General features: G+C 42.6%; 1 protein-coding gene across 4 annotated transcripts in view; it reads right to left on the reverse strand.

The window, feature by feature from the left end:
* Nucleotides 1–9,379: 9,379 nt before the first annotated feature.
* The window catches only part of LOC109889699 (LHFPL tetraspan subfamily member 3 protein-like), a 60,017-nt gene continuing 42,958 nt past the window's right edge, over nt 9,380–26,438 (reverse strand). For 2 of the 4 annotated variants that reach the window (XM_020481316.2, XM_031823227.1), the window contains 3 exons: nt 20,936–21,172; nt 10,314–10,338; nt 9,380–10,023 (listed from right to left, as the gene is read on the reverse strand). In XM_020481316.2, the coding sequence (XP_020336905.2) occupies nt 10,325–10,338; nt 20,936–21,172 (251 nt within the window). In that variant the 3' untranslated portion in view covers nt 9,380–10,023; nt 10,314–10,324. Of the gene's footprint in view, nt 10,024–10,313; nt 10,342–20,935; nt 21,173–26,438 lie in introns of all 4 variants that reach the window. The other 2 variants (XM_020481317.2, XM_031823226.1) reach the window with 1 other exon arrangement.

Below are 26,438 nucleotides of genomic sequence, written 5' to 3' on the forward strand. Positions count from 1 at the left end.
ACTTACATTCACACAGGACACTGGATAAGACAGGAGAAGTACTCCAGACATAACAAACTGACCCTAGCCCCCGACACAAACTACTGCAGCATAAATATTGGAGGCTAAAACAGGAAGGGTCAGGAGACACTGTGGCCCCATCCAATGATACCCCCGGACAGGGCCAAATAGGAAGGATATAACCCCACCCGCTTTGCCAAAGCACAGCCCCCACACCACTAGAGGGATATCTTCAACCACCAACTTACCATCCTGAGACAAGGCAGAGTATAGCCCACAAAGATCTCCGCCACAACCCAAGGGGGGAGCGCCAACCCAGACAGGAAGATCACGTCAGTGACACACCCCGCCTAGGGACGGCGTGAAAGAGCATCAGTAAGCCAGTGACTCAGCCCCTGTAATAGGGTTAGAGGCAGAGAATACCAGTGGAGAGAGGGGAATCGGCCAGGCAGAGACAGCAAGGGTGGTTTGTTGCTCCAGAGCCTTTCCGTTCACCTTCACACTCCTGGGCCAGACTACACTCAATCATATGATCCACTGAAGAGATGAGTCTTCAGTAAAGACTTAAAGGTTGAGACCGAGTCTGCGTCTCTCACATGGGTAGGCAGACCATTCCATAAAAATGGAGCTCTATAGGATAAAGCCCTGCCTCCAGCTGTTTGCTTAGAAATTCTAGGGACAATTAGGAGGCCTGCGTCTTGTGTACGTGTAGGTATGTACGGCAGGACCAAATCAGAAAGATAGGTAGGAGCAAGCCCATGTAATGCTTTGTAGGTTAGCAGTTAAACCTTGAAATCAGCACTTGCCTTAACAGGAAGCCAGTGTAGGGAGGCTAGCACTGGAGTAATATGATAAAATTATTTTGTTCTAGTCAGGATTCTAGCAGCCGTATTTAGCCCTAACTGAAGTTTATTTTGTGCTTTATCCGGGTAGCCGGAAAGTGGAGCATTGCAGTAGTCTAACCTAGAAGTAACAAAAGCATGAATACATTTTTCTGCATCATTTTTGGACAGAATGTTTCTGATTTTTGCAATGTTACGTAGATGGAAAAAAGCTGTCCATGTCTTGATATGTTCGTCAAAAGAGAGATCAGGGTCCAGAGTAACGCCGAGGTTCTTCACAGTTTTATTTGAGGCGACTGCACAACATTCAAGATTAATTGTCAGATTCAACAGAAGATCTCTTTGTTTCTTGGGACCTAGAACAAGCATCTCTGTTTGGTCCGAGTTTAGAAGTAAAACGTTTGCAGCCATCCACTTCCTCATGTCTGAAACACAGGCTTCTAGCGAGGGCAATTTTGGGACTTCACCATGTTTCATTGAAATGTACAGCTGTGTGTCATCCGCATAGCAGTGAAAGTTAACATTATGTTTTCGAATGACATCCCCAAGAGGTAAAATATATAGTGAAAACAATAGTGGTCCTAAATGGAACCTTGAGGAACACCGAAATTTACAGTTGATTTGTCAGAGGACAAACCATTCACAGAGACAAACTTATATCTTTCCTACAGATAAGATCTAAACCAGGCCAGAACTTGTCCGTGTAGACCAATTTGGGTTTCCAATCTCTCCAAAAGAATGTGGTGATCGATGGTATCAAAAGCAGCACTAAGGTCTAGGAGCATGAGGACAGATGCAGAGCCTCGGTCTGACGCCATTAAAAGGTAATTTACCACCTTCACAAGTGCAGTCTCAGTGCTGTGTTGGGGTCTAAAACCAGACTGAAGCATTTTGTATACATTGTCTTGTCTCCAGGAAGGCAGTGAGTTGCTGCGCAACAGCTTTTTCTACAAATTTTGAGAGGAATGAAAGTGTTGGATCAATGGTGTTGAATCTGTGAATAATGCTTATGACATCACCCAGGTTATCACTCAACCAACTAGAGTGCATATAACTAGTGTTGGATCTATGACTAATGCCTGTAATTTGAACCAGGTTATCACTCAGACAACTAGGGTGGACAACAATGGTGTTGTTTCTGTGACTAATGCCTGTAACATGACCCAGATTATCACTCAAACAACTAGAGTGGACAACAATTGTGTTAGATCTGTGACTAATGCCTGTGACATCATCCAGGTTATCACTCAACCATCTAGAGTGGACAACAATTGTGTTGGATCTGTGACTAATGCCTGTGACATCACCCAGGTTATCACTCAACCATCTAGAGTGGACAACAATTGTGTTGGATCTGTGACTAATGCCTGTTTTGAATTTCATGACGTCTGTTATCTATCAGTCATAAGCTACCTTGAATAGGCAACCTTGAAGGGAAACTATTGAGAATGGTAGTAGACTGTATTGCTACCCCTATTTGGCACATCTATAACCAAAGGGTGTCCAAAGGCGTGGAAGGTATCCTTAGTCATTCCGCTGCCTAAAAATGGTAATGCACGTTTGCTGGCTCTGACAGCAGCCCAATCAGTTTGCTGCCTTTTCTTAGTAAACTGATGTTTGAAGAAATACAATGATATTTTTCAGAGAACAAGTTAGCTACTGACTTTCAGCATGCATATAGAGATGGGCACTCATCTTGTACTGTACTGACTCCGATGACAGATGAGTGGATAATAAAAATGGTAGTTGGAGCTGTGTTGTTTGATTTCAGTGCAGCCTTTGATGTTATTGATCATAAATTGTTAATTTTGAAACTCACTTGCTATGGCTTTACATCACCTGGTTGGAGATTTCTATCCGATATAACTCAGAGTTTTCTTCAAAGGAAGCTTCTCTAACATCAGATGCAGTGATTGCTCAACTAAAAGTTTTGAGATATTGCTGTGGGACTTAAGAGGTAATTTGTGGTTTAGTACGGTACCCTGCGTCACTGCTCCAGACCAGCGCAAGGGGGAGTTAGAGCAGTGATTATGCTTACCGGAAAATACTCTTTCAAAATGAATGGAAGAGGCAAGTCGAAAGGAGAGAAGACTGCATTCAGAGATCAAGACAACACTACTCTGAGACAAGCATGGGGGCTGGTATTGAGAAATCAATTCGATTTTTATTTTCACTGAATCTATGTTTGGGTATTGGTTAGAATACAATGAAGGTGTGGAAATCTGAGGATTATTTAGCTTTTACTGTAATACTGTAGCCATCTATCGACCGGTCACGTTGTACAAAGCCATCATGGGCAACTATCAGGACAATCTATACTTTGTGCAAGGCAATTGATCAGCATTAAAAACTTTGTGGGTGGGGCCTCCCGGTCTAAGACACTGCATCTCAGTGCAAACTGTGTTGCTATAGATGCTGGTTCGATACCCGTTGCCAGCTGTGACTGGGAAACCCATGAGGGGACGGTGGGCTTTTGGTTTCTCTCCCTCTAAAAACAGAAATAAATAATTCTAAATAACATACTGGCTTTATTTACAAATGAGCAAGAATGTCTCACACCATGTTCAAGAATGGCCTTTTTCCTCCCTCACTTTAGGTTATTTGAAAATGAAATCTCCAAATATATCAGGGCACAAGGCGAGACCCAGATGCAGACACGGGAGGCAGATGGTTTGAGTCTCAGAAATGTATTATAATCCAAAGTGTAGGCAAGATTTTGTATTAGCCTTTACCAGATCTATTCTACTACATTCCTTTCACGTTTCCTTAAACTTCAAAGTGTTTCCTTTCAAATGGTACCAATAATATGCATCTCCTTGCTTCAGGGCCTGAGCTACAGGCAGTTAGATTTGGGTGTCATTTTAGGCGAAAATTGAAAAAAAGGGGCTAATCCTTAATAGTACCTGCAAAACACCAGTCTCAACGTCAACGGTGAAGAGGCGACTCCGGGATGCTGGCCTTCTAGGCAGAGTTGCAAAGAAAAAAAAGCCAAATCTCAGACTGGCCAATAAAAATGGGCAAAAGAACAGACACTGGACAGAGGAACTCGGAGTCGCCTCTTCACTGTTGAGGTTGAGACTGGTGTTTTGCGGGTACTATGTAATGAAGCTGCCAGTTGAGGACTTGTGAGGTGTCTGTTTCTCAAACAAAAACAAGGACATTTCTAAGTGACCCCAAACATCTGAACGGTAGTGTGTGTCATATATATATATATATATATATATATATATATATATATATCACTGCTCCAAAAAATAAAGGGAACACTTAAACAACACAATGTAACTCCAAGTCAATCACACTTCTGTGAAATCAAACTGTCCACTTAGGAAGCAACACTGATTGACAATAAATTTCACATGCTGTTGTACAAATGGAATAGACAACCGGTGGAAATTATAGGCAATTAGCAAGGAGTGGTTCTGCAGGTAGTGACCACAGACCACTTCTCAGTTCCTATGCTTCCTGGCTGATGTTTTGGTCACTTTTGAATGCTGGCGGTGCTTTCACTCTAGTGGTAGCATGAGACGGAGTCTACAACCCACACAAGTGGCTCAGGTAGTGCAGGTCATCCAAGATAGAACATCAATGCGAGCTGTGGCAAGAAGGCTTGCTGTGTCTGTCAGCGTAGTGTCCAGAGCATGGAGGCGCTACCAGGAGACAGGCCAGTACATCAGGAGACGTGGAGGAGGCCGTAGGAGGGCAACAACCCAGCAGCAGGACCACTACCTCCGCCTTTGTGCAAGGAGGAGTAGGAGGAGCACTGCCAGAGCCCTGCAGAATTACCTCCAGCAGGCTACAAATGTGCATGTGTCTGCTCAAACGGTCAGAAACAGACTCCATGAGGGTGGTATGAGGGCCCAACATCCACAGGTGGGGGTTGTGCTTACAGCCTAACACCGTGCAGGATGTTTGGCATTTGCCAGAGAACACCAAGATTGGCAAATTCGCCACTGGCGCCCTGTGCTCTTCACAGATGAAAGCAGGTTCACACTGAGCACGTGACAGAGTCTGGAGACGCCGTGGAGAATGTTCTGCTGCCTGCAACATCCTCCAGCATGACCGGTTTGGCGGTGGGTCAGTCATGGTGTGGGGTGGCATTTCTTTGGGGGGCCGCACAGCCCTCCATGTGCTCGCCAGAGGTAGCCTGACTGCCATTAGGTACCGAGATGAGATCCTCAGACCTGTTGTGAGACCATATGCTGGTGCGGTTGGCCCTGGGTTCCTCCTAATGCAAGACAATGCTAGACCTCATGTGGCTGGAGTGTGTCAGCAGTTCCTGCAAGAGGAAGGCATTGATGCTATGGACTGGCCCACCCGTTCCCCAGACCTGAATCCAATTGAGCACATCTGGGACACCATGTCTCGCTCCATCCACCAATGCCACATTGCACCACAGACTGTCCAGGAGTTGGCGGATGCTTTAGTCCAGGTCTGGGAGGAGATCCCTCAGGAGACCATCTGCCACCTCATCAGGAGCATGCCAGGCATTGTAGGGAGGTCATACAGGCACGTGGAGGCCACACACACTACTGAGCCTCATTTTGACTTGTTTTAAGGACATTACATCAAAGTTGGATCAGCCTGTAGTGTGGTTTTCCACTTTAATTTTGAGTTTGACTCCAAATCCAGACCTCCATGGGTTGATAAATTTGATTTCCATTGATAATATTTGTGTGATTTTGTTGTCAGCACATTCAACTATGTAAATAAAAAAGTATTTAATAAAAATATTTCATTCATTCAGATCTAGGATGTGTTATTTTAGTGTTCCCAATTTTTTTTGAGCAGTGTAATTATAAATGAATAATAATCACATTTTCTTTAAATAACAATATTTTGGAGATGATTTTGTTTTCAAATAACGTAAAATGAACAAGAAAAAGTCCATTCTTGAACAAGGGGTGAGACATTGTTACTAATTGGTAAATAAGGTCAGCTTGTTATTTATAATGAAATATTTCTGTTTTTAGAGGGAGAGAAACCAAAAGTTTTCCTTCGCCTCATGGGTCTCCCGGTCACAGCCAGCATTTGTAGCAATGTAGTTTGCACTGAGACGCATTGTCTTAGACCACTGCGCCACTCAGGCTCTATACAAATGTTACTGGTTGGTAGTAGGCTACAGTAAGAGCAAAATAATCCTAACATTTCCACACCTAATTGTCGTCTAAGTTTCTCTTAGAACAAAAACATTAGAGTAACAACAGTTTTAGTAAGAAATACTGAAGTCGTGTGTAACGGCTGTTTGAAGAAGAGGACCAATGTGCAGCGTGGTACATGTTCATGATTTTTTATAAAACTGAACACTAGAACAAAAAATAACAAAGCGGAACAAACGAAACAGTTCTGTCTGGTGCCGACACACAAAACAGAAAATAACTACCCACAAGACACAGGTGGGAAAAGGCTACCTAAGTATGGTTCTCAATCAGAGACAACAGTAGACAGCTGCCTTGGGACCCAAAAGCATAATCAGTGCTCTAACTCCCCCTTGTGCTGGTCTGGAGCAATGAAGTAGTGACGCAGAGCACTATACTAAACCACAAATTACCTCTAAATCCCGCAGCATAATTGAAAAATGTTTAGCGGAGCAACCACTGTACATGTAGTTAGAGCAGGACAACAGAGAACATAAAAAGTAAGCCTACTGTAACAATTAAAATAAATAAATAAAGCATAGTATCCCCACAAGCGCTGAAAGCTGCTCGATATAATCTCTCTCTCTCTCTCTCTCTCTCTCAGACATAAGCAAACAACCCATTCATATCGACTTCACATGACAGACCTTTTCTGTGGAACAGAATACCTTGTGACAAGTTGTGAAGTTGATCTCAGACTCATTGCTAATCTCCGGTTGAAGCGATTTCTTAATCTGATTGACTGAACAATTCCATTGCATGTGCTCTGCTTCATAGTTTACATTCTCTAAGGTCTGGGCTTTTGCCGCTCAGACATGCAGTCATAAACGGACACGACAGACATGGCTATAGCAGTGTTTTCCAAACTCCGTCCCCGGGACCCAAAGGGGTGCATATTTAGTTTTTTTTGCTGTAGCACTACACAGCTGATTCAAATGATCAACTCATTATCAAGCTTTGATTATTTGAATCGGCCGTGTGTGTAGTGCTAGGGCAAAAACCAAAACGTGCACCCCTCGGGGTCCCCTGCCTAGTCCCACTGTTAAATTGTATTGATTCTGAGATTGAGGAACCTACATGAGTTCCTGCAGTATTGCTATGTGATCATGAGTCTGTCAGTCCGTGGTCCAGTACCTATGTTTCAAAGGTAGAAAACTCTCTTGGTAAATACTATAGTCTACAGCTTATAATGAAGTAATCTAACTCAGGCCAGCAGAACCTTGAGACTTCCTTAATATTAGAGCTCGTGCCAATATGTCTGTCTTAGACACGAAAGTGTACAGTTTTCTTACTCTGTTTACATCAATTATGTATATAATCCCTGGATTGCTGATGCTATGGGAGGCCATATTGGCACGATCTCTAATATTAAGGAAGTCTCAAGGTTCTGCTGGCCTGAGTTAGAATACTTCATGATAAGCTGATATAGTGCTAGTTTCTATAACTAGACAGCCAAAGGTCCCATAACATGATTTTATTTAACTAGACAAGTCAGTTAAGAACAAATTCTTATTTACAATGACGGGCTACCTCGGCCAAACCCGACTCCCAATCATGGCCAGATGTGATACAGCCTGGAATCGAACCAGAGTCTGTAGTGACACCTCTAGCACAGAGATGCAGTAACTTAGACCGCTGCGCCAACTCGGGAGCCCCCAGTGATCAGTACTGCCCACAAAATCTATGCAAATCCATGAAAAAACACTGGGCAAACACACCATTGTTCTACAGTGAAAACCTTTATTAATCATATTCATATATTCTTTATAATAACTTTGTTTATTCCATTGCCGTTACCCTTCTCGTCCATGTATTTGCTTAATGTTTGGTATCTGTAATATATTTATATTTACATTGGTGGTACATAAATACATACAGAAGAGGCTGGGACAGGCCTTTCGTTCCTACAGTATTAACACTATTAGCTCACACCTCTTCCTTCTCATATTCATCCCCTTTCTCCTTCCCCTCTTTTTGCTCTTCCTCCCCTCAGCTCATGATGGAGGTATAGGACTTAAATAACCTCACCAGGCCTTCTAGATTAATCAATCAATCAATTATTACATATGACTCTCTCCACAATTAATATTACCTGCACGTCCCCATAATGAATTATGAACACATACTGAAAAAGAAACAAGAGAGAGAAAGAAAGTGAGAGATCAAGAGAGGGAAATAAATAAATAAATATGTACATGACTACATAGTATAAGACTCGTTATGAGATGAGGCTGGTGTGTTGGTACATTAAAAAGGTGCATTTAACAAACATACTCATACTGAAAAAACATGGAAGAGAGAGTTGATGTGTTGGTACATTAAAAAGGTTAATTTGACAAACACACTCATTCATAAAAACATGAGAGACAGAGAGAGATAGAAAGAGAGAGACAGCTGGAAAGGGGAAGGAGAGGGAGTGTGCAATAGAGAGAGAATGAGATGGAGAAAGAGCGAGAGAAAGTGAGTGCGAAAGCGAGAGATCAAGAGAGAGGGAAATAAATACATTTGTATGTTCAGGACTATATAGTATAAGAGTCGTTATGAGACGAGGCTGGTGTGTTGGTACATTAAAAAGGTGCATTTAAAAAACACACACAGGTTTTGTTCTTCTATCCTCGTGGGGACCTAAAATTGATTTCCATTAAAAATCATATTTTCCTTAACCCATAACCTAACTCCTAACCGCTAACACTAAATATAACCCTAACCTTAAACCTAACATAGCCTTTGTTCTCATGGGGACATGGGAAGTGTCCCCCGGTGGACAATTTTCCTTATTTTAATGTCATGGAGACTTTTGGGGATTTTCGAGCCCCACAAGGATAGAAGAACCAACCCACCCCCACCCCCATACATTCATACTCATACAAACATGCATTCACCCAACAGCTACAAGATATGGAGCAGACATACAGTCATATACCTCCCCCATCACAGTGAATAAGAATATACCATACCACAAACTACAAAACATTGAGATTCTCCTCAAATGCAAGTAGTGTGCAAAATGAACTGAGCTGGGCATCGACGACGTACGCTTGAAATGGAGTAACAAACTGAATTCCAACAACAGTGCTTCTTTTATATTTTAGTATTTATACATATATTTCAGCCCCAACTTTGTAAAACTAGAATTAATTATCTATATACAGTAACTGTAGCCACTCACGTTAGACAACAGTGCTCTAGTAAAGACGGCTTTTGAGGAAGAGGGGGAGAATGAGGAGGAGGGATAGGTTTTGTTTGTAAGAGTTCACACATTATTTTGAGATATCGTAAATTTACACCCAATATTAGATGAGAATAGGTCATTTCCTTCTTTTCACAACTAAAACATAAACACATACTCATGAGATGGCATGGTACACTAATATACAATATCTACCGTTGCTCAACGTGTTAGCGTATGGATTTATTACAAGGTTAAAGTCTAAGGATATGTATTCACGTGTGACTTTAGATGAGTATGTGTGTGTGTGTGTGTGTGTGTATTTGCTCACCCACGTGCATTTATGTATGTGTAAACTGTACTACCGTGTTTGTGTATTTGTATATGTATAATACTTCAACCTAGTACAACCCATCCACATTCTTGCAGATAATCCATACGTCTTCAGTTGGTCAGTCAAAGTCTCTGTCCCTGTCTTGGTTGATTATCGGTTGTGTAAGGGTTGTCAGTCTCTGCTGGGGTTCTACGGGCTCAGTGATAAGGGAGTAGTGTGGGGTAGAGACGCTCGATAGGGCTAGGATTATGAGCAGGACGGACAACAAAGACACACGTATGTACATATCATTGGCAGATACAGTATATATTATAAACTAGAGGGTGAGGGGTGGAATATTACAGTGTGAACGTGCAAGTGTGAATGGAGTGGAGGTGTCTAGTTCCACAGCTATCCATTTCTCCTCCTCTTCCCTCCTTTCTCCCCCTCTCTCTCTCTTTCTTCTCTCTCCCACAGCCATTGTGTGCTGTCCTCTTCTGGGGATGATGGGTAAAAAGCTGGAGAGTGATGAGCGGTGAACACACACACTAGGAAACACACCTGGGGGGGGAGAAAAAAGGGGACATGGTTAGGGTGTGACAAATCAAATTGTTTATGCACAGACATTTCAATTTAGGACCCATTTCCTCTGTAGTCCCACAATAGCACAGTGAGGACATATATTACATTTACATGCCAATCAAGCCTGTTGGAATCATATTCAATTAAATAGGACATGATAGTTTTATGCAAAGTGGCCCCCACTGCTAATTGAAATCATAGATACGTTTTTGGGAGCCAAAATGTAGTTTGTCAGTGAGGGCAGTTTCACTGTATTTTGGATCACTTACCTATGGATGTTTTAGGCATTCCCAGCTTCTGTGTGAGAAGAGAAGGGGAGAGGTATAGAGCCAGTGGGGGAGAGAGAAAAATAGAGATTGTTTTAGCAAAAATACACTGATAAGTGGTGTGTGTAGTATCTATAACAACCAGCATTGTGTGTCACATGAGTGTAGTATGCCAAAGATACTTCTGCAATTAACCTCTCTCACTCACTCACTCACTCACTCACTCACTCACTCACTCACTCACTCACTCGGTTGTCTGGTTCCATTAAAACCTACACAGGGATCCCATTCCCCAACGGGGTTGTTTGCGTAAGGATAGAGTTCTATCAAGAACCATTTTCATCTGAAGAACCCCTTTTGGAAGAAAGCATTGATTGGCGATTATTTGGGAACCGTTCAGAATAAGCTTTTTATAGTAAATGTTTTTTCTGTTAAATAGTGCCTGAGCATTAGTGGCGTTTAAACTTCAACATTAGGAGTGGGTAATCTGATAAATGTAAAACGATAGGAAGATGTGAGAATGTTTAAAACGGTACCTATAAGGGAATATTTGTGCATGTATCTGGTATTACATTAATCATTTTACATATACAGTATTTTTTTTTAACCTTTATTTAACTAGGCAAGTCAGTTAAGAACAAAATCTTATTATCAATGACAGCCTAGGAACAGTGGGTTAACTGCCTGTTCAGGGGCAGAACGACAGATTTGTACCTTGTCAGCTCGGGGATTTGAACTTGCAACCTTTCGGTTACTATTCCAACGCTCTAACCACTTGGCTACCCTGCCGCCCCAATGCATTTGGGAAGTATTCAGACCCCTTGACTTTTTCCACATTTTGTTACGTTACAGCCTTATTCTAAAATCTATTAAATATTTGTTTTGCCTCATCAATCCCATCAATTTGTGCCTCATAAAATTTATACTTAAAAAAAAAAACTTTAAATATTACATTTACATAACTATTCCGACCCTTTACCCAGTACTTTGTTGAAGCACCTTCGGCAGCGAATACAGCCTTGACTCTTCTTGGGTATGACACTACAAGCTTGGCACTCCTGATTTGGGTAGTTTCAACCAATCTTCTCTGCAGATCCTTTCAAGCTCTGTCAGTTTGGATGGGTAGCATCGCTGCACAGCTATTTTCAGGTCTCTCCAGATCGGGTTCAAGTTCGATCGGGTTCAGTCCAGGCTCTGGCTGGACCACTCAAGGACATTCAGAGACTTTTCCCAAAGCCACTCCTGCATTGTCTTGGGTGTGTGCTTAGGGTCATTGTCCTGTTGGAAGGTGAACCTAAGCCCCAGTCTGAGGTCCTGAGCACTCTGGACCAGTCTCCCATTCCCTGCCGCTGAAAAACATCCCCACAGCATGATGCTGCCATCACCATGCTTCACCGTAGGGATGGTGTCAGGTTTCCTTCAGACATGACGCTTGGCATTCAGGTCAAAGAGATCAATATAAAAAATTGTACCAGATAATCTTGTTTCTCATGGTCTGAGAATCCTTGGTGCCTGTTGAAAAACTCCAAGCGGGCTGTCATGTTTATTTTACTGAGGAGTGGCTTCCGTCTGGCCACTCTACCATAAAGGCCTGATTGGTGTGTGTGTGTGTGTGTGTGTGTGTGTGTGAGAGAGAGAGAAAAATAAATTGCAGAAGTCTCATTGAAACACATACTACACTACACTTTTCTTCTTATCATTATTCTTTAAAAAATTCTTCAAACACTGTCAACTTTATTGTTGATCATTGCTAGACAGCCATTTGATTTTCAGGCCAATTTAAGTCAAAACTGTAAGTAGGCCACTCAGGAACATTCAAAGTCGTCTCGGTGAGAAACTCCAGTGTAGATTTGACCTTGTGTTTTGGTTATTGCCCTGCTGAAAGGTGAATTTGTCTCCCAGCATCTGTTGGAAAGCAGACTGAATCAGGTTTTCCTCTAGGATTTGTTTATGTTTATGGCTGCATTATTATTTTTTTTATCCTAAAAATACCTCCCTAGTCCTTGTCGATGACAAACATACCCATAACATGATGCTGGAAAATATGAACAGTAGTAATCAGTTGGATTTGGCCACAACATAACGCTTTGTATTCAAGACAAAAAGTAAGTTTAGTTGCCACATGTTTTGCAGTAGTACTTAAAGCTGCAATATGTACATTTTTGTATTTTTTTTAATGTTCAAAAGCTCTACTGACTACACCACTCGCGTTGCAGAATTGCAACCATACTGCTCACGCACGTCAACGAGCATCTGCGTTGCCAAGGGCTAAAATAGAAGTCATTCCTATTTCTGACGCAGATCGCACTGCAAGTCCTGCCTCTCCCATCTCCTCATTGGTTTATATAGAAGCAGGTACCCACGTGCCATCTCCTCATTGGTTATACCCACGTGGGTGATTGAAAGACTAACTGTTTTTCCATTAGTCGTGGTAATACTATGAAAGTTTAGATGCCAATCACCATATAAGTTCAAAGATGAAAAAGCATGGAAGGAGGAGAGATGACTAGAAATGATTCGGTTGACCGTTTTATGTGTGGATTAATTGTTGGAGTAGATGACCTTGTGCATTTCAGGTTAAATAACAACCTATTGTTTATATCCCAGGACAAATTAGCTAGCAACAGCAAGCTAGCTAGCGAAATTGCCATAAATGTTTAATGCTTTTCGACCTGTCCCCAAATTTCTGTCATTGGTTAAGAGTTTGTTTTGATATATTTAACTTGCGTGTTGTTTTCTCGTTTCGGGGGACAAAATAAATGTATACACTATGGCGCATGCACGCAGCTGGTTTTGGTTCAGTGTAAGTCGCTAGTGGTCATCCAAAGTGATGCAACAGTGACAATAGTGCGCCCCTAGCTTGTCTGAGAACTGCTGTATTCACTGGTATTTATTTTCCCAGTCGGGTCGGATTTTCCCACTACATTTTGTGGTGTGCACAATGAGTGACGGGTTTTCTCAGTGATGTTATTAGCTAACTATTATAGCTAGGAGTCAGAAGGACAAAGGATTGAATGCATGACAAAGCCAATGTTATTTTCTATGAATGGAGAGCTATGATAGTCAAAATTACACTTTTACAATCAATACACACCTTCATAGCCATAGCTCTCAAGAATCAAGACAAGGAGCCATGCCCATAATATTATTAGCTAGCTAGCTAGTATAGGAGTCAGAGAAAGGCAAAGGACTTGCCAAATCCAAGGTTATTTTCCATAAAGAGCTATGACCGTCAAAATTCTTCCTTTTACACAGCTTTTTTATGCAAGTGTGATAACTAATGTACTAAAGCTATCATCATTTTCAGTGGTGATTAAAGCATGTCAATCTTGTAAATCAAAGCCACCACACAACGCATCACTAAACAATACATTCATTGCAGTATAATGGTGACAAACGGTGCACATAAATTGTTAGGGCCTACATAAAGCTGACCACACCTTACCACTGCTACACCTGGCTATCAGCAGAGACTTGTCTGGCAGCGAGACAGTTCATTCAGCCTCATTTACTGCCTTTAAATAAATAGCTGATATGGCTGACTTGTTTAAACAAATGTGGTTTCTACAGACAATTGAGATGAACAAACTATGACATAAGGGGACGACGAGTGGATTAGAGGCAATCCATAATTTCGATTAAGACATTAATGGGCGAGTTAGGACATACGTAGTCAATAACTATTTGTTCAGTACTTTTGAAATGTACAGCGACAGAATTCAGAACATGGGCCGTTATTATGGGCCGACATTTCTCATTATTTCTCTTCATATGACAAGGATTGAAAAGGATTTGCCAGTAGATTGTCAACTTGATTCATGATGATGACTGCTAGCTTGCTAGCTAAGATTTTGAAAGAATGATGTTGATCAGTCCAATCAAAGCTACTCTAGATATAACGTGATTTGACATCATTTTATCTGTGCCCAATGACCTTGAGCCTCTTGGATGGGCACTTCTAATGTAACTCTATGGCAGCACCAAAGAGGCTAGAATTGTAGAGCTCTCCCCGTAAATTCTGAGGTGATGTAGTGTCCTCATGAGTGACAGAACACTGAGCCAATCACGACGCAACTATAGAACATTACCAAGCCATATGCTCCGTATATTCCGCTGGCTCCCCCACCACCACAAAAAGCACTAACCTAGGCTGAAACACCTCCATTTTGGAGCTGCCTTAGTCAAGAGGGCAAAAAAGAAACAATGTTTGGATGATATATCTATTTATTTATTTTTTACATTGTTTGCAAACTGTTTTGTATTATTACTCCGAAAATAACATGCAAAACAGGCCAATATATATATATATATATATAACATCTGGGGCAGAGCCCTGAATGACAGGTCGGCACTGGTCATATTGTTATCTTGCACCAGGCAGGGAAACTCATGGTAGCGATTATCGACCATGTAGCTAGCTACAAATAACTAAGTTAGCTAGCTACCTTGAAATGGCTATTTTTTTTATGTAACCTTTATTTAACTAGGAAATAAAGGTTAAGGATGTCCTTCTAAATTCTTATTTACAAGGATAGCCTACCAAAAGGCTAAATAAAAGGCCTCCTGTGAGGATGGGATTAAAAATACTAATAAATAAATAAAAATATAGGACAAAACACACACCACGACAAGAGAGACAACACCTCAGACAACAACATAGCCTGTCAGCAACACACGACAAAACAGCATGGTAGCAACACAACATGGCAACAACATGGTAGCAACACAACATAGCAGCAGCGCAACATGGTAGCAGGGTACAAAATGATTAGGCACAGACAACAGCACAAAGGGCAAGAAAGTAGAGACAACAATACATCGCAAAGCGGCTACAACAGTCAGTAAGAGTCTCCATGATTGAGGCTTTGAATGAAGAGATAAAACTGTCCAGGTTGAGTGTTTATTGCAGCTCGTTCCAGTCGCTAGCTGCAGTGAATTGAAAAGATAAGCGACCCAGGGATGTGTGTGCTTTGGGGACCTTAAACAGAATGTGACTGGCAGAATGGGTGTTGTATGTGGAGGATGAGAGCTGTAGTAGATATGTCAGATAGGGTGGAGTGAGGCCAAAGTTTTTTAAATAAATAACCATCAACCAGTGGCCAGATGACCAGTTTACAGAAGAGTTTAGAGTGTAGTGATGTGATGTGTCCTATAAGGAGCATTGGTGGCAAATATGATGGCCGAATAGTAAAGAACATCTAGCCGCTCGAGAGCACCCTTACCTGCCGATCTATAAATTACGTCTCCGTAATCTAGCATGGGTACTGATGGTCATCTGAATCAGGGTTAGTTTGGCAGCTGGAGTGAAAGTGGAGCAAATATGATAGGGGAAACCAAGTCTAGATTTAACTTTAGCCTGAAGCTTTGATATGTGCTGAAAGAAGGACAGTGTACAGTCTAGCCATACTCCCAAGTACTTGTATGAGGAGACTACCTCAAGCTCTAAAGTCTCAGAGGTAGTTATCACACCTGTGGGGTGAGGGGCATTCTTCTTACCAAACCACACGACCTCTTGTTTTGGAGGTGTTCAGAACAAGGTTAAGGGCAGAGAAAGCTTTGTTGTAGAGCATTTAACACATAATCCGGGGAGGGGCCAGCTGAGTATAAGACTGTATCATCTGCATATAAATGGATGAGAGAGCTTCCTAATGCCTGAGCTATGTTTTTTATGTAAATTGAGAAGAGCGTGGGGCCTAGGATCGAGCCTTGGGGTACTCCCTTGGTGACAGGCAGTGTCTGAAACAGCAGATTTTCTGACTTTATACACTGCACTCTTTGAGAGAGTTAGATAGCAAACCAGGCCAAAGACCCCTCAGAGACACCAATACTCCTTAGCCGGCCCAAATAATGGAGTGGTCTACCATATCAAAAGATTTGGCCAAGTCAATAAAAATAGCAGCACAACATTGCTTAGAATCAAGGGCAATGGTGACGACATTGAGGGCCTTTAAATTTGCAGTGACACAAACATAACCTGAGCGGAAACCAGATTGCATACCAGAGAGAATACTATAGACATCAAGAAAGACAGTCAGTTTTTCCAACATGTTTGATAATACAGGGCAAAATAGAAATAGGCCTATAACATAAGATCAGCTTGATCTCCCCCTTTAAATAAAGGATGCACAGTGGCTGCCATCCAGGCAATGGGAACCTCCCCAGATAGGAGAGACAGGTTAAAAAGGTCAGAGATAGGCTTGGTGATGATAGGGGCAGCAACCTTAAAGAAGAAAGGGTCTAAACCATCTAACCCAGTTTTTCTGGGGGGGGGGGGTCAAGTTTAAGCATGTCCCATTTTAAGTCACCTATCAGGACAAATTCAGACTTAGTGCAAGGGGCCAGGAGAGAGCTTAGGGCAGGTATGGTATAGGCCGGTGCTGATGGAGGATGATAACACCCAGCAACAGTCAAAGTAGAGCTATTTTAAAGTGTATTGCTTAAAACCAGTAAATCAAATTCTTTGGGGACAGACTTGGTGGAGACAACCAAGCACTGAAGGTGATCCTTGGTAAAGATTGCCACTCTCTGACCTTTGGAAGATCTGTCTTGCCAAAAAAGGTTATAACCAGAAAGTTTAGCATCAGTATCCAAAACACTCTTCCTTAACCACGTCTCCAACATATTGGAGCTGTGAACCCACACTTTCAATTGATCCATTTTAGGTAATAAGCTTCTAGTGTTAATGTGCAGAAAACCCAGGCTTTTACGAGAGCAGAAATCAATGAAGCAGATATCAGAATTTGGGCTAGCAACAGTAGATAGGCCAGGGAGTACATGCACATTTCCAGATATCATCAACAGTAATACAATCAAGGCACTGCAGAGGACAGGGAGAGCTCTGCAGTGTTGATTTATGACATTTGAATGTTCATTAGATGGCAACATGATGCCACTGTACAGCAATTTCATCAGGTAACATGAATACAAAGCCGGCAAGAGGTGGTTAGAATAGGATGGGAGGCCAAAAGTCTGTGTAACCAATAAAGAGTCAGAGTCCTGAGTGTGGGACCAAACATAGTCTGTCCCACAGGTTGGGTAAATAAAAAAGTTAATTGTCAGCAATGCATGCAGGAGTCATAAGGAAAATAGCAAAATGCACAAGGAAAAATAAATAACGACATGGGGCTAGCCATTGTAAGTTCAGAGTCACTCGCCTCAACAGTGCCTGTGTCCTGGAGGCGAGCGAAAGCTCGGTAGAGAGGGGGGAGTGTGGTGGGGGTACCTGTACCAGACAGGGGGAGACAAGCCAGGGCAGATGGTGAACAGATCGCCAGGTGGAATCCAAGCAGCAGTGTAGCAGGCAACGGGAGTAGGTGTCACACCCACTTCGGAGAAGCTTTTATTTCTGGGGGCAGATTTCTTGTATAAAATGTCAGTGGATGGTCTCTGAACAGTGGGAGAGAGCTTCAAAGGCCTCTGGATTTGGGTGGGGTAACCTGTGAGACTCCTGACATTTGTTGGGCTCAAAGGCATCAACACCTCTCACTTCACACCTCAGTGCTAACTGAAGTTGTATCTGGTCTGTCTCAGTTCCAGGTTGGAAGGTGTCCTCAGGTGCTGTTTGTTTGCCAGAGCGCCCTCTGTTTTTCCAGGGAAAAGGAATCCTTGGTAGTTGTAATCCCTGTTGTAAAATCCAAGTTTATCTAACTTCAAATCATTTTTTGGGTAAAACAACATGCTGAAAAATGTTAGAGCTCACACGCAGCTGTGTCTCTCTCTCTCTCTCTCTCCCTTCCTTTGTCTCACGTTATCTACCTTTCTGGCTGACAACGTAAATATTACAACATGTATAAAAAAAATGTGTACCTTTTCTGAAGACATTGTTGCTCAAATGGAATTGAGTTATCTTCAATCTTGTCCGTAACTGTTATCGCACAGTCTCAAATTTCCCGACACTTTTGGGTTGTCACTAGATAACACAGCCACAAAGTCTCAGAGCGGATGTTGATGCTACTTCATCCCAGCTGCGAATAACAATGAGAGCTGGGGTTTCTTGGATACCATGTTCAAAACAACAACAACAAATACTGCATTCTTGCCAGAGGGGTCTTCAAAAACACCTATACACACATAGTTATGCAGTTAATGTTTAATTGCTTTGTTGCAAACAGGATACATGTTTTGGAATAATTGTATTCTGTACAAACTTCTTTCTTTTCACTCTGTCATTTAGGGTTAGTATTGCGTTAGGAAGGAAGCCTGTATCTTTGTAGTGACTGGGTGTATTGACACACCATCCAAAGCCTAATGAATAACTTCACCATGCTCAAAGGGATACGCAGCATCTGCTTTTCTTGATATTACAAATCTACCAATCGGTATCCTTCTTTGCGAAACATAAAAAAATCCTCCCTAGTCTTTGTGGTTGAATCTATGCTTGAAATTCACTACTCGATTGAGGGACCTTACAGGTATGTGTGGGGTTCTAGAGATGGTGAAGTCATTCAAAAATCACATGAACCACTATTATAGAACACGGAATAAGTTCATGCAACTTATTATGCATGGACTCACTCCTGAACTTATTTAGGCTTGCCATAACAAAGGGGTTGGATACTTATTGCCCATTTCAGCTTTTCATTTGAATTAATTTCTAAAATGTTCTACAAAGAAATGTGCACATTGACATTATTGTGTATTGTATGTAGGTAGATAAGTGACACAAAATCTCAATGTAATCCACTTTAAATTCTCAACAAAATGTGGAAAAAGTAAAGGGGTGTGAATACTTTCTGAAGGCACGGTTCTACTTACCACATTTTATTTCTAAGAGTGTACTCTCATATATGTGTGTGTTTTAGCATGCATCCGCACATGAGTGTGTGTGTGTGTGTTGTCATGACTCCCCTGTGAGGATCCAAGGATCAGGTTACGGTGGATTAGCGTCAATATGAGGCGGTTTTATGACACCTCACGTCAATCGCAAACTTTAGGCAGCCGATGATTCTTTTTGGGGTCTAATGTGGGCGAATGGAATGTCTCTTTGTGGTACAGAAGAGTTTGCCGCCTAAAAACTTCAACATCAAACAATGGACACTGGGACATTATATTTCAACGTTTGAATGGAATATGGAAAATGTATGTCTATTTTGTGATGTCATTAAAATGATTATAAACACGTTATAACGAATACATTTTAACTTCAAGAGCTTTTACAACTGTGTTTATTAGGTTTACATTCTTTACATTGTGTATAAAATATCAAGGATAAAAATTATATTTTTGTGATTTTAGTTTTGTAACGAGATCATAGTAATTCTGATACCTTGCCTCGTAACTAGCCCCTCCCCAAGTAGCCCAGAGAGCATGTGTGAATGACGAACCCCCCCCCCCCCCCCCCGTTTTACCCGAGGGTATAACAAGATTAAGTTAAGAATGAACAAACTAAAACGGACCACAGCTGCAGCGAGGTCTACGATAGTCACGACCCCAGAATGCAACATGAGGTTGAAGAAGACAAAATAACCCCTTGCTATGGTCGAGTAACTGAACTGTATCTAAGAAGGTGATTTTAAGTAGGACCATCCGGTTCTTCTCTTCAAATCATTGTTTCCTACACTGCTTTCACCAATCTGGGATCATCAACACGGCTGATTAGCAGTCCTCAGGAGACCATTCTTCCAGAACGAGTGCAAGTAAACACACACGATGGACATTGTGACCTCTTGTGGACAATCAGAGACTTACACCAGAGAACAAAAGGAGAAGGCCATCTGAAATAAGAAGGCCCAATTGAACCCTCCTCACCAAGTGAAACCTTGCCCACGAAGGCCTGGGCCCGGCAGAGATACCCGATGAAGATCTTCAACACGTAAATACATGCATTACTTCTTGCCCAAAAGAGAGGCATGGTATTACGGTGACTGTAAGCATAGTTCCCAAATGTATCCAAGTGTTGCTTCTCTTTCTCTCCCTCTCTTTCTCTCTCTTTTTAACTCCCCATATTGTGTAACAAGTGTCATATTGCGTTAGACCGCCAGGGACTTGTTGTTGTCGTATTAAGTTTACAAACAATAACCTATACCGTGTGTGTGTGTATCCTATGTTATCATTTAGTGTTAGTAAATAAATTATCAAATCAATGTGTGGTATGGAATGATCAGTGAGACCCGGGTTTGTGCAGATCTACGACGTTCAGAACAAGAATGATATGAGGAAATTATTATCTAGTGACTGTAATGATATCCATATATTCTTTAGTTAATTCGGGAAATGGTAACTCATTAAACAACTTTTCCTTTGGTGCCCCAAATTCCCAATGAGTTAATTTTTACATGATTCATTTAATTGAGTATCAATTAAACATAGTTAGTTGATGAAATAAATAACAGTCGTCAGATTAATGATAGTCACGTCACGACAGTGTGTGTGTGTGTGTGTCTCTGTGTCCTGTTTGTGTGCTGCTTGCTTGCAGTGTATTCATAGTGTCTTCTACACTCCTTATAGGAACTGCACAGCACATGATTTGCTCCAAAATGCTCCTATTGCTCCACCATACCTTTATTTGGTTAGTTCCCTACCACTTTTGATCAAGACATTGTCAAGTAACTAGTCAAATAAAGGTATGGTGGAGCAATAGTGTGTACGGGTCCTAATGGACAGCATTGACTATTCTCCAGTATTACCCTTGCTCTCGGCCAGCAGTTCCTCGGTCATGAGTCCGTCCTGCCTGTTGCCCAGTACGAAGGCCAGGAAGGAGAGCATGAGGGCATTCAGGACCCCCATGATAGCCAGGATGTAAGCCCAACGCATGGAGCACGCTCCCAGGGAGTACTTGTCTGTCTGCTCACCGCACATCCTCCGCACCTCATCACTGTCCCAGCCATCAGGGTAGATTATACAGCCCATCACCAGACACACACCTGGGGGGGGGGGGGGGGGGGGGGGGGGGAGGAGGGGTGAACGGAGGAGAGGAGTAGGAGGGGAGAGGGGATGAGAGGTGGGAGGAGAGGAAGAGAAAAATGAAGAGTAGGGGTATAGCGAAGGAAAGTAGTGGGATAAGGAGGGTTAGGAGAGAGAGAGAGGATGATAGAGAAAAAACGAATATTATTTCCAGTGCTTTATTAAGTCTTTGCCCTTCTATCATCACCCTGTTTGCTATTAATGCATTCATCTATCGATCCCAGACCTCTGCTCTCCTGGGAACCACAAGAGTTTATATCTGCAAGCTCGCAGGGGGAAAGTGGATACCTAGTCAGTTGCACAACAGCAACAAGGCTGAAACGTTTTGCCAGAAGCTAAGAGTAACAGGAGGTTGATGGTATGAAATCATTCCTCTAAGTCTTTCCCTGCTGTCTTCTATATGTGTGATGGTCAGTGAACTGATAGTCCGGGCTGAGCTAGCCTGTTAGTTAGTCTTGTTCTGCTACATTTCATATTCATAAACTCCATGCATATTACACACACACACTGAAGAGACACGCAGACCATGCACAAATGTGCTGCTTTGAATTTGACTTTCACCCCTTCGCCTCTCCATCTTCAATATTAAGCAGCTACGGCTTGATCGCGGTTTGGTTTTTGCCCAAGGGGAAGAATCTCCCTGATTTTCAACTTGGATGAGGTGTATGTGTGTGCGCATGCATGTATGTGTGTGCGCATGCATGTGTGCGTGCGTGAGAGAGTGTGTGTGTGTGAGAGTTTGTGTGTGTGTGTGTGCACGCGTTAGAGTGTGTGTCTGTGAGTTGATGCTGTGGCAGTAGACGAAGGTGGAAAAGGAGCTGACTGCACAGTTACCCAGAATGCATTTCAACATTAATAATACAACATGTTCCTCCACTTCCTCACCCCCACAACTTCCCTCACATCCCTTGACACTGTTTGTGTGTGTGTCTGTATATGGGTGTTTGTGTGTGTGTCTGGCTGGGTGGGTGGGTGTGTGTGGGTGTGTAAATGAGGATGTGTATGTGAATTTGGACTCTCATGCTCTCATCTCCTCCCTTTCCCTAAATCTTTCCTTTAGTACTTTGACCTCCTTTCATCCTCTCCTTCCTCTCACAATGATTTAGTTCTACAGAAGAGGGAAATGAACTACAACTGAGCTACTTTGCTTCACGAGTACAGTACAGTACAGCTGCGGTCTTTAATATTCCTGAAAGACATCAGGAGGGAGAGGAGAGAGAAGGAGAGGAAGCAGAGTGTTTGTGTTTGAGAGAAAGGATAAGGCCAGACAGAGAGAGAGAGAGGATAGCGACATACAGTGTGTGAGAGAGAGGATAGTGACAGAAAGAGAGAGAGAGAGGATAGCAACAGACAGAGAGTGAAAGAAAATAATGAGAAGGAAAGAGCAGAGCTGTATGCTGCTGCAGAGCTGCAGTCTAACTGCATACTAAAAATAACTTAACATAACCCGGTTCTATTGTACACTGCTCAAAAAAATAAAGGGAACACTAAAAATAACACATCCTAGATCTGAATGACTGAACGGAGGTCTGGATTTGGAGTCACACTCAAAATTAAAGTGGAAAACCACACTACAGGCTGATCCAACTTTGATGTAATGTCCTTAAAACAAGTCAAAATGAGGCTCAGTAGTGTGTGTGGCCTCCACGTGCCTGTATGACCACCCTACAATGCCTGGGCATGCTCCTGATGAGGTGGCGGATGGTCTCCTGAGGGTTCTCCTCCCAGACCTGGACTAAAGCATCCGCCAACACCTGGACAGTCTGTGGTGCAACGTGGCATTGGTGGATGGAGCGAGACATGATGTCCCAGATGTGCTCAATTGGATTCAGGTCTGGGGAACGGGTGGGCCAGTCCATAGCATCAATGCCTTCCTCTTGCAGGAACTGCTGACACACTCCAGCCACATGAGGTCTAGCATTGTCTTGCATTAGGAGGAACCCAGGGCCAACCGCACCAGCATATGGTCTCACAAGGGGTCTGAGGATCTCATCTCGGTACCTAATGGCAGTCAGGCCACCTCTGGCGAGCACATGGAGGGCTGTGCGGCCCCCCAAAGAAATGCCACCCCACACCATGACTGACCCACCGCCAAACCGGTCATGCTGGAGGATGTTGCAGGCAGCAGAACGTTCTCCACGGCGTCTCCAGACTCTGTCATGTCTGTCACATGTGCTCAGTGTGAACCTGCTTTCATCTGTGAAGAGCACAGGGCGCCAGTGGCGAATTTGCTAATCTTGGTGTTCTCTGGCAAATGCAAAACCACCAACTGTGGAGGTCGGGCCCTCATACCACCCTCATGGAGTCTGTTTCTGACCGTTTGAGCAGACACATGCACATTTGTGGCCTGCTGGAGGTCATTTTGCAGGGCTCTGGCAGTGCTCCTCCTTGCACAAAGGCGGAGGTAGCGGCCCTGCTGCTGTTTTGTTGCCCTCCTACGGCCTCCTCCACGTCTCCTGATGTACTTGCCTGTCTCCTGGTAGTGCCGCCATGCTCTGAACACTACGCTGACAGACACAGCAAACCTTCTTGCCACAGCTCGCATTGATGTGCCATCCTGGAACCTGCACTACCTGAGCCACTTGTGTGGGTTGTAGACTCCGTCTCATGCTACCACTAGAGTGAAAGCACCGCCAGCATTCAAAAGTGACCAAAACATCAGCCAGGAAGCATAGGAACTGAGAAGTGGTCTGTGGTCACCACCTGCAGAACCACTCCTTTATTGGGGGTGTCTTGCTAATTGCCTATAATTTTCACCTGTTGTCTATTCCATTTGCACAACAGCATGTGAAATGTATTGTCAATCAGTGTTGCTTCCTAAGTGGACAGTTTGATTTCACAGAAGTGTGTTTGACTTGGAGTTACATTGTGTTGTTTAACTTCTTGGATATAGGGGGCGCTCTTTTAATTTATGGATAAAAAACGTGCCCGTTTTAAGCGCAATATTTTGTCACGAAAAGATGCTCGACTATGCATATAATTGGCAGCTTTGGAAAGAAAACACTCAGATATTATCTGTGAGAGTTCTGTGGCACAGAACCAAGATGAAACTTCAACCAGGAAATGGGCAGAATTTTTGAAGCTCTGTTTTCCATTGTCTCCTTATATGGCTGTGAATGCGCCGGGAATGAGCCTGCCCTTTCTATCGTTTCTCCAAGGTATCTGCAGCATTGTGACGTATTTGTAGGCATATCATTGGAAGATTGGCCATAAGAGACTACATTTACCAGGGGTCCGCCCGGTGTCCTTTGTCTAAATTGGTGCGTAATCTACAAGCTGCACGCAGTCATCGTTTTTTTGGTAGCCAAACGTGACGCACCAAACGGAGCAATTTCTCCTAAACAAATAATCTTTCAGGAAAAACGGAGCATTTTCTATCTAACTGAGAGTCTCCTCATTGAAAACATCTGAAGTTCTTCAAAGGTAATGATTTTATTTGAATGATTTTCTGGTTTTTGTGAAAATGTTGCCAGCTAATGCTAACGCTAAATGCTACGCTAGCTGCGCTAGCTGTTACACAAATGCTTGTTTTGCTATGGTTGAGAAGCATATTTTGAAAATCTAAGATGACAGTGTTGTTAACAAAAGGCTAAGCTTGAGAGCTAGCATATTCATTTCATTTCATTTGCGATTTTCATGAATAGTTAACGTTGTGTTATGCTAATGAGCTGCGGGGATAATTACACTCCTGGATACAGGTTTTTTTCGTAGCTAAACGTGACGCACCAAACGGAGCGATTTCTCCTAAACAAATAATCTTTCAGGAAAAACTGAGCATTTGCTATCTAACTGAGAGTCTCCTCATTGAAAACATCTGAAGTTCTTCAAAGGTAAATTATTTTATTTGAATTATTTTCTGGTTTTTGTGAAAATGTTGCCTACTGATGCTAACGCTAAATGCTACGCTAGCTATGTTAGCTGTTACACAAATGCTTGTTTTGCTATGGTTGAGAAGCATATTTTGAAAATCTGAGATGACAGTGTTGTTAACAAAAGGCTAAGCTTGAGAGCTAGCATATTAATTTAATTTAATTTGCGATTTTCATGAATAGTTAACGTTGCGTTATGGTAATGAGCTTGAGGCTGTATTCACGATCCCGGATCCGGGATGGCTCGATGCAAGAAGTTAAGTGTTCCCTTTATTTTTTTGAGCAGTGTATTATGCGCGAGATCACTCATGATGGAATGGAAGATCCAATCACACAATGTCTGTCGTATACAGACAGGAGCAACGGCCAATAGTGGACCACTCCACTTCCCATATAAGGTGCCGCAGTCCGCTCTTATCTTCACTTGTAAGTACATGTTCGTCTTTCTTACACAAAGCGTGAAGAGACCTCACTCTTAATATCAGAGAACCGGGGTTATGTTAAGTAACCCTAAGTTCTATTTCAATTACTCGTTCAGTCTTTTACTTCTGGGGATATAGCGCCCATATACTCTCTGAACTCAATTCTAGACAGGATCAACCCTCAGAAGTCCCGAAAACAAGCACTGTATGCACTAACGAGGGGCGCAGAGACGTCCAGTCGGTAGAACCTCATCAAGGTAAAATGGCGGCAGAAGTTTTATGTGCCCCCAACGATTGTTTTTTTGTTTGTATATCTGCGTTGTTTGTAACTTATTTTTGTACTATTTTTGTACAAAATGTTGCCGCTACTGTCTCTTATGACCGAAAATAACTTCTAGACATCAGGACTGCTATTACTCACCACGGTCTAGCAGAATGCTTTTTCTTCTTTCGCGACTCTGATGAGCCCGAGGCGGAGGATATACGGCTCCCTTGGAAACAGGCCCCGACCCCAGTGATCTGCGTGAAGAGGAGGCGGAGAAAGAGAGGCCGGACGGCGAGTTTCCTTCTGAGGAGTAGGAGGTGATCAAATATGCCCCCACTCCCCTCAATTCTGCTCGCAAATATGAAAACTTTGGACAATGAAATGGACAAGTTATTGGGAAGATTAAACAAGAAAACGCTCTCCCAGAGGCGGCGCTCCTAGTAGCCGGGGACGTTAAATCAGGGAAACTTAATCAGTTTGACCTCCTTTCTGTTATGCTAAATGTGCAACCAGAGGGAAAAGAACTCTGTACCACCTATACTCCACACACATAGATGCATACAAAGCTCTCCCTCACCGTCCATTTTGCAAATCTGACCATAATTATATCCTCCTGATTCCTGCTTACAAGCAAAAATTAAAGCAGGAAACACCAGTGACTAGATGGAGG

The sequence above is a fragment of the Oncorhynchus kisutch genome, linkage group LG4, assembly GCF_002021735.2.
Source record: "Oncorhynchus kisutch isolate 150728-3 linkage group LG4, Okis_V2, whole genome shotgun sequence".
Lineage (NCBI taxonomy): Eukaryota > Metazoa > Chordata > Actinopteri > Salmoniformes > Salmonidae > Oncorhynchus > Oncorhynchus kisutch.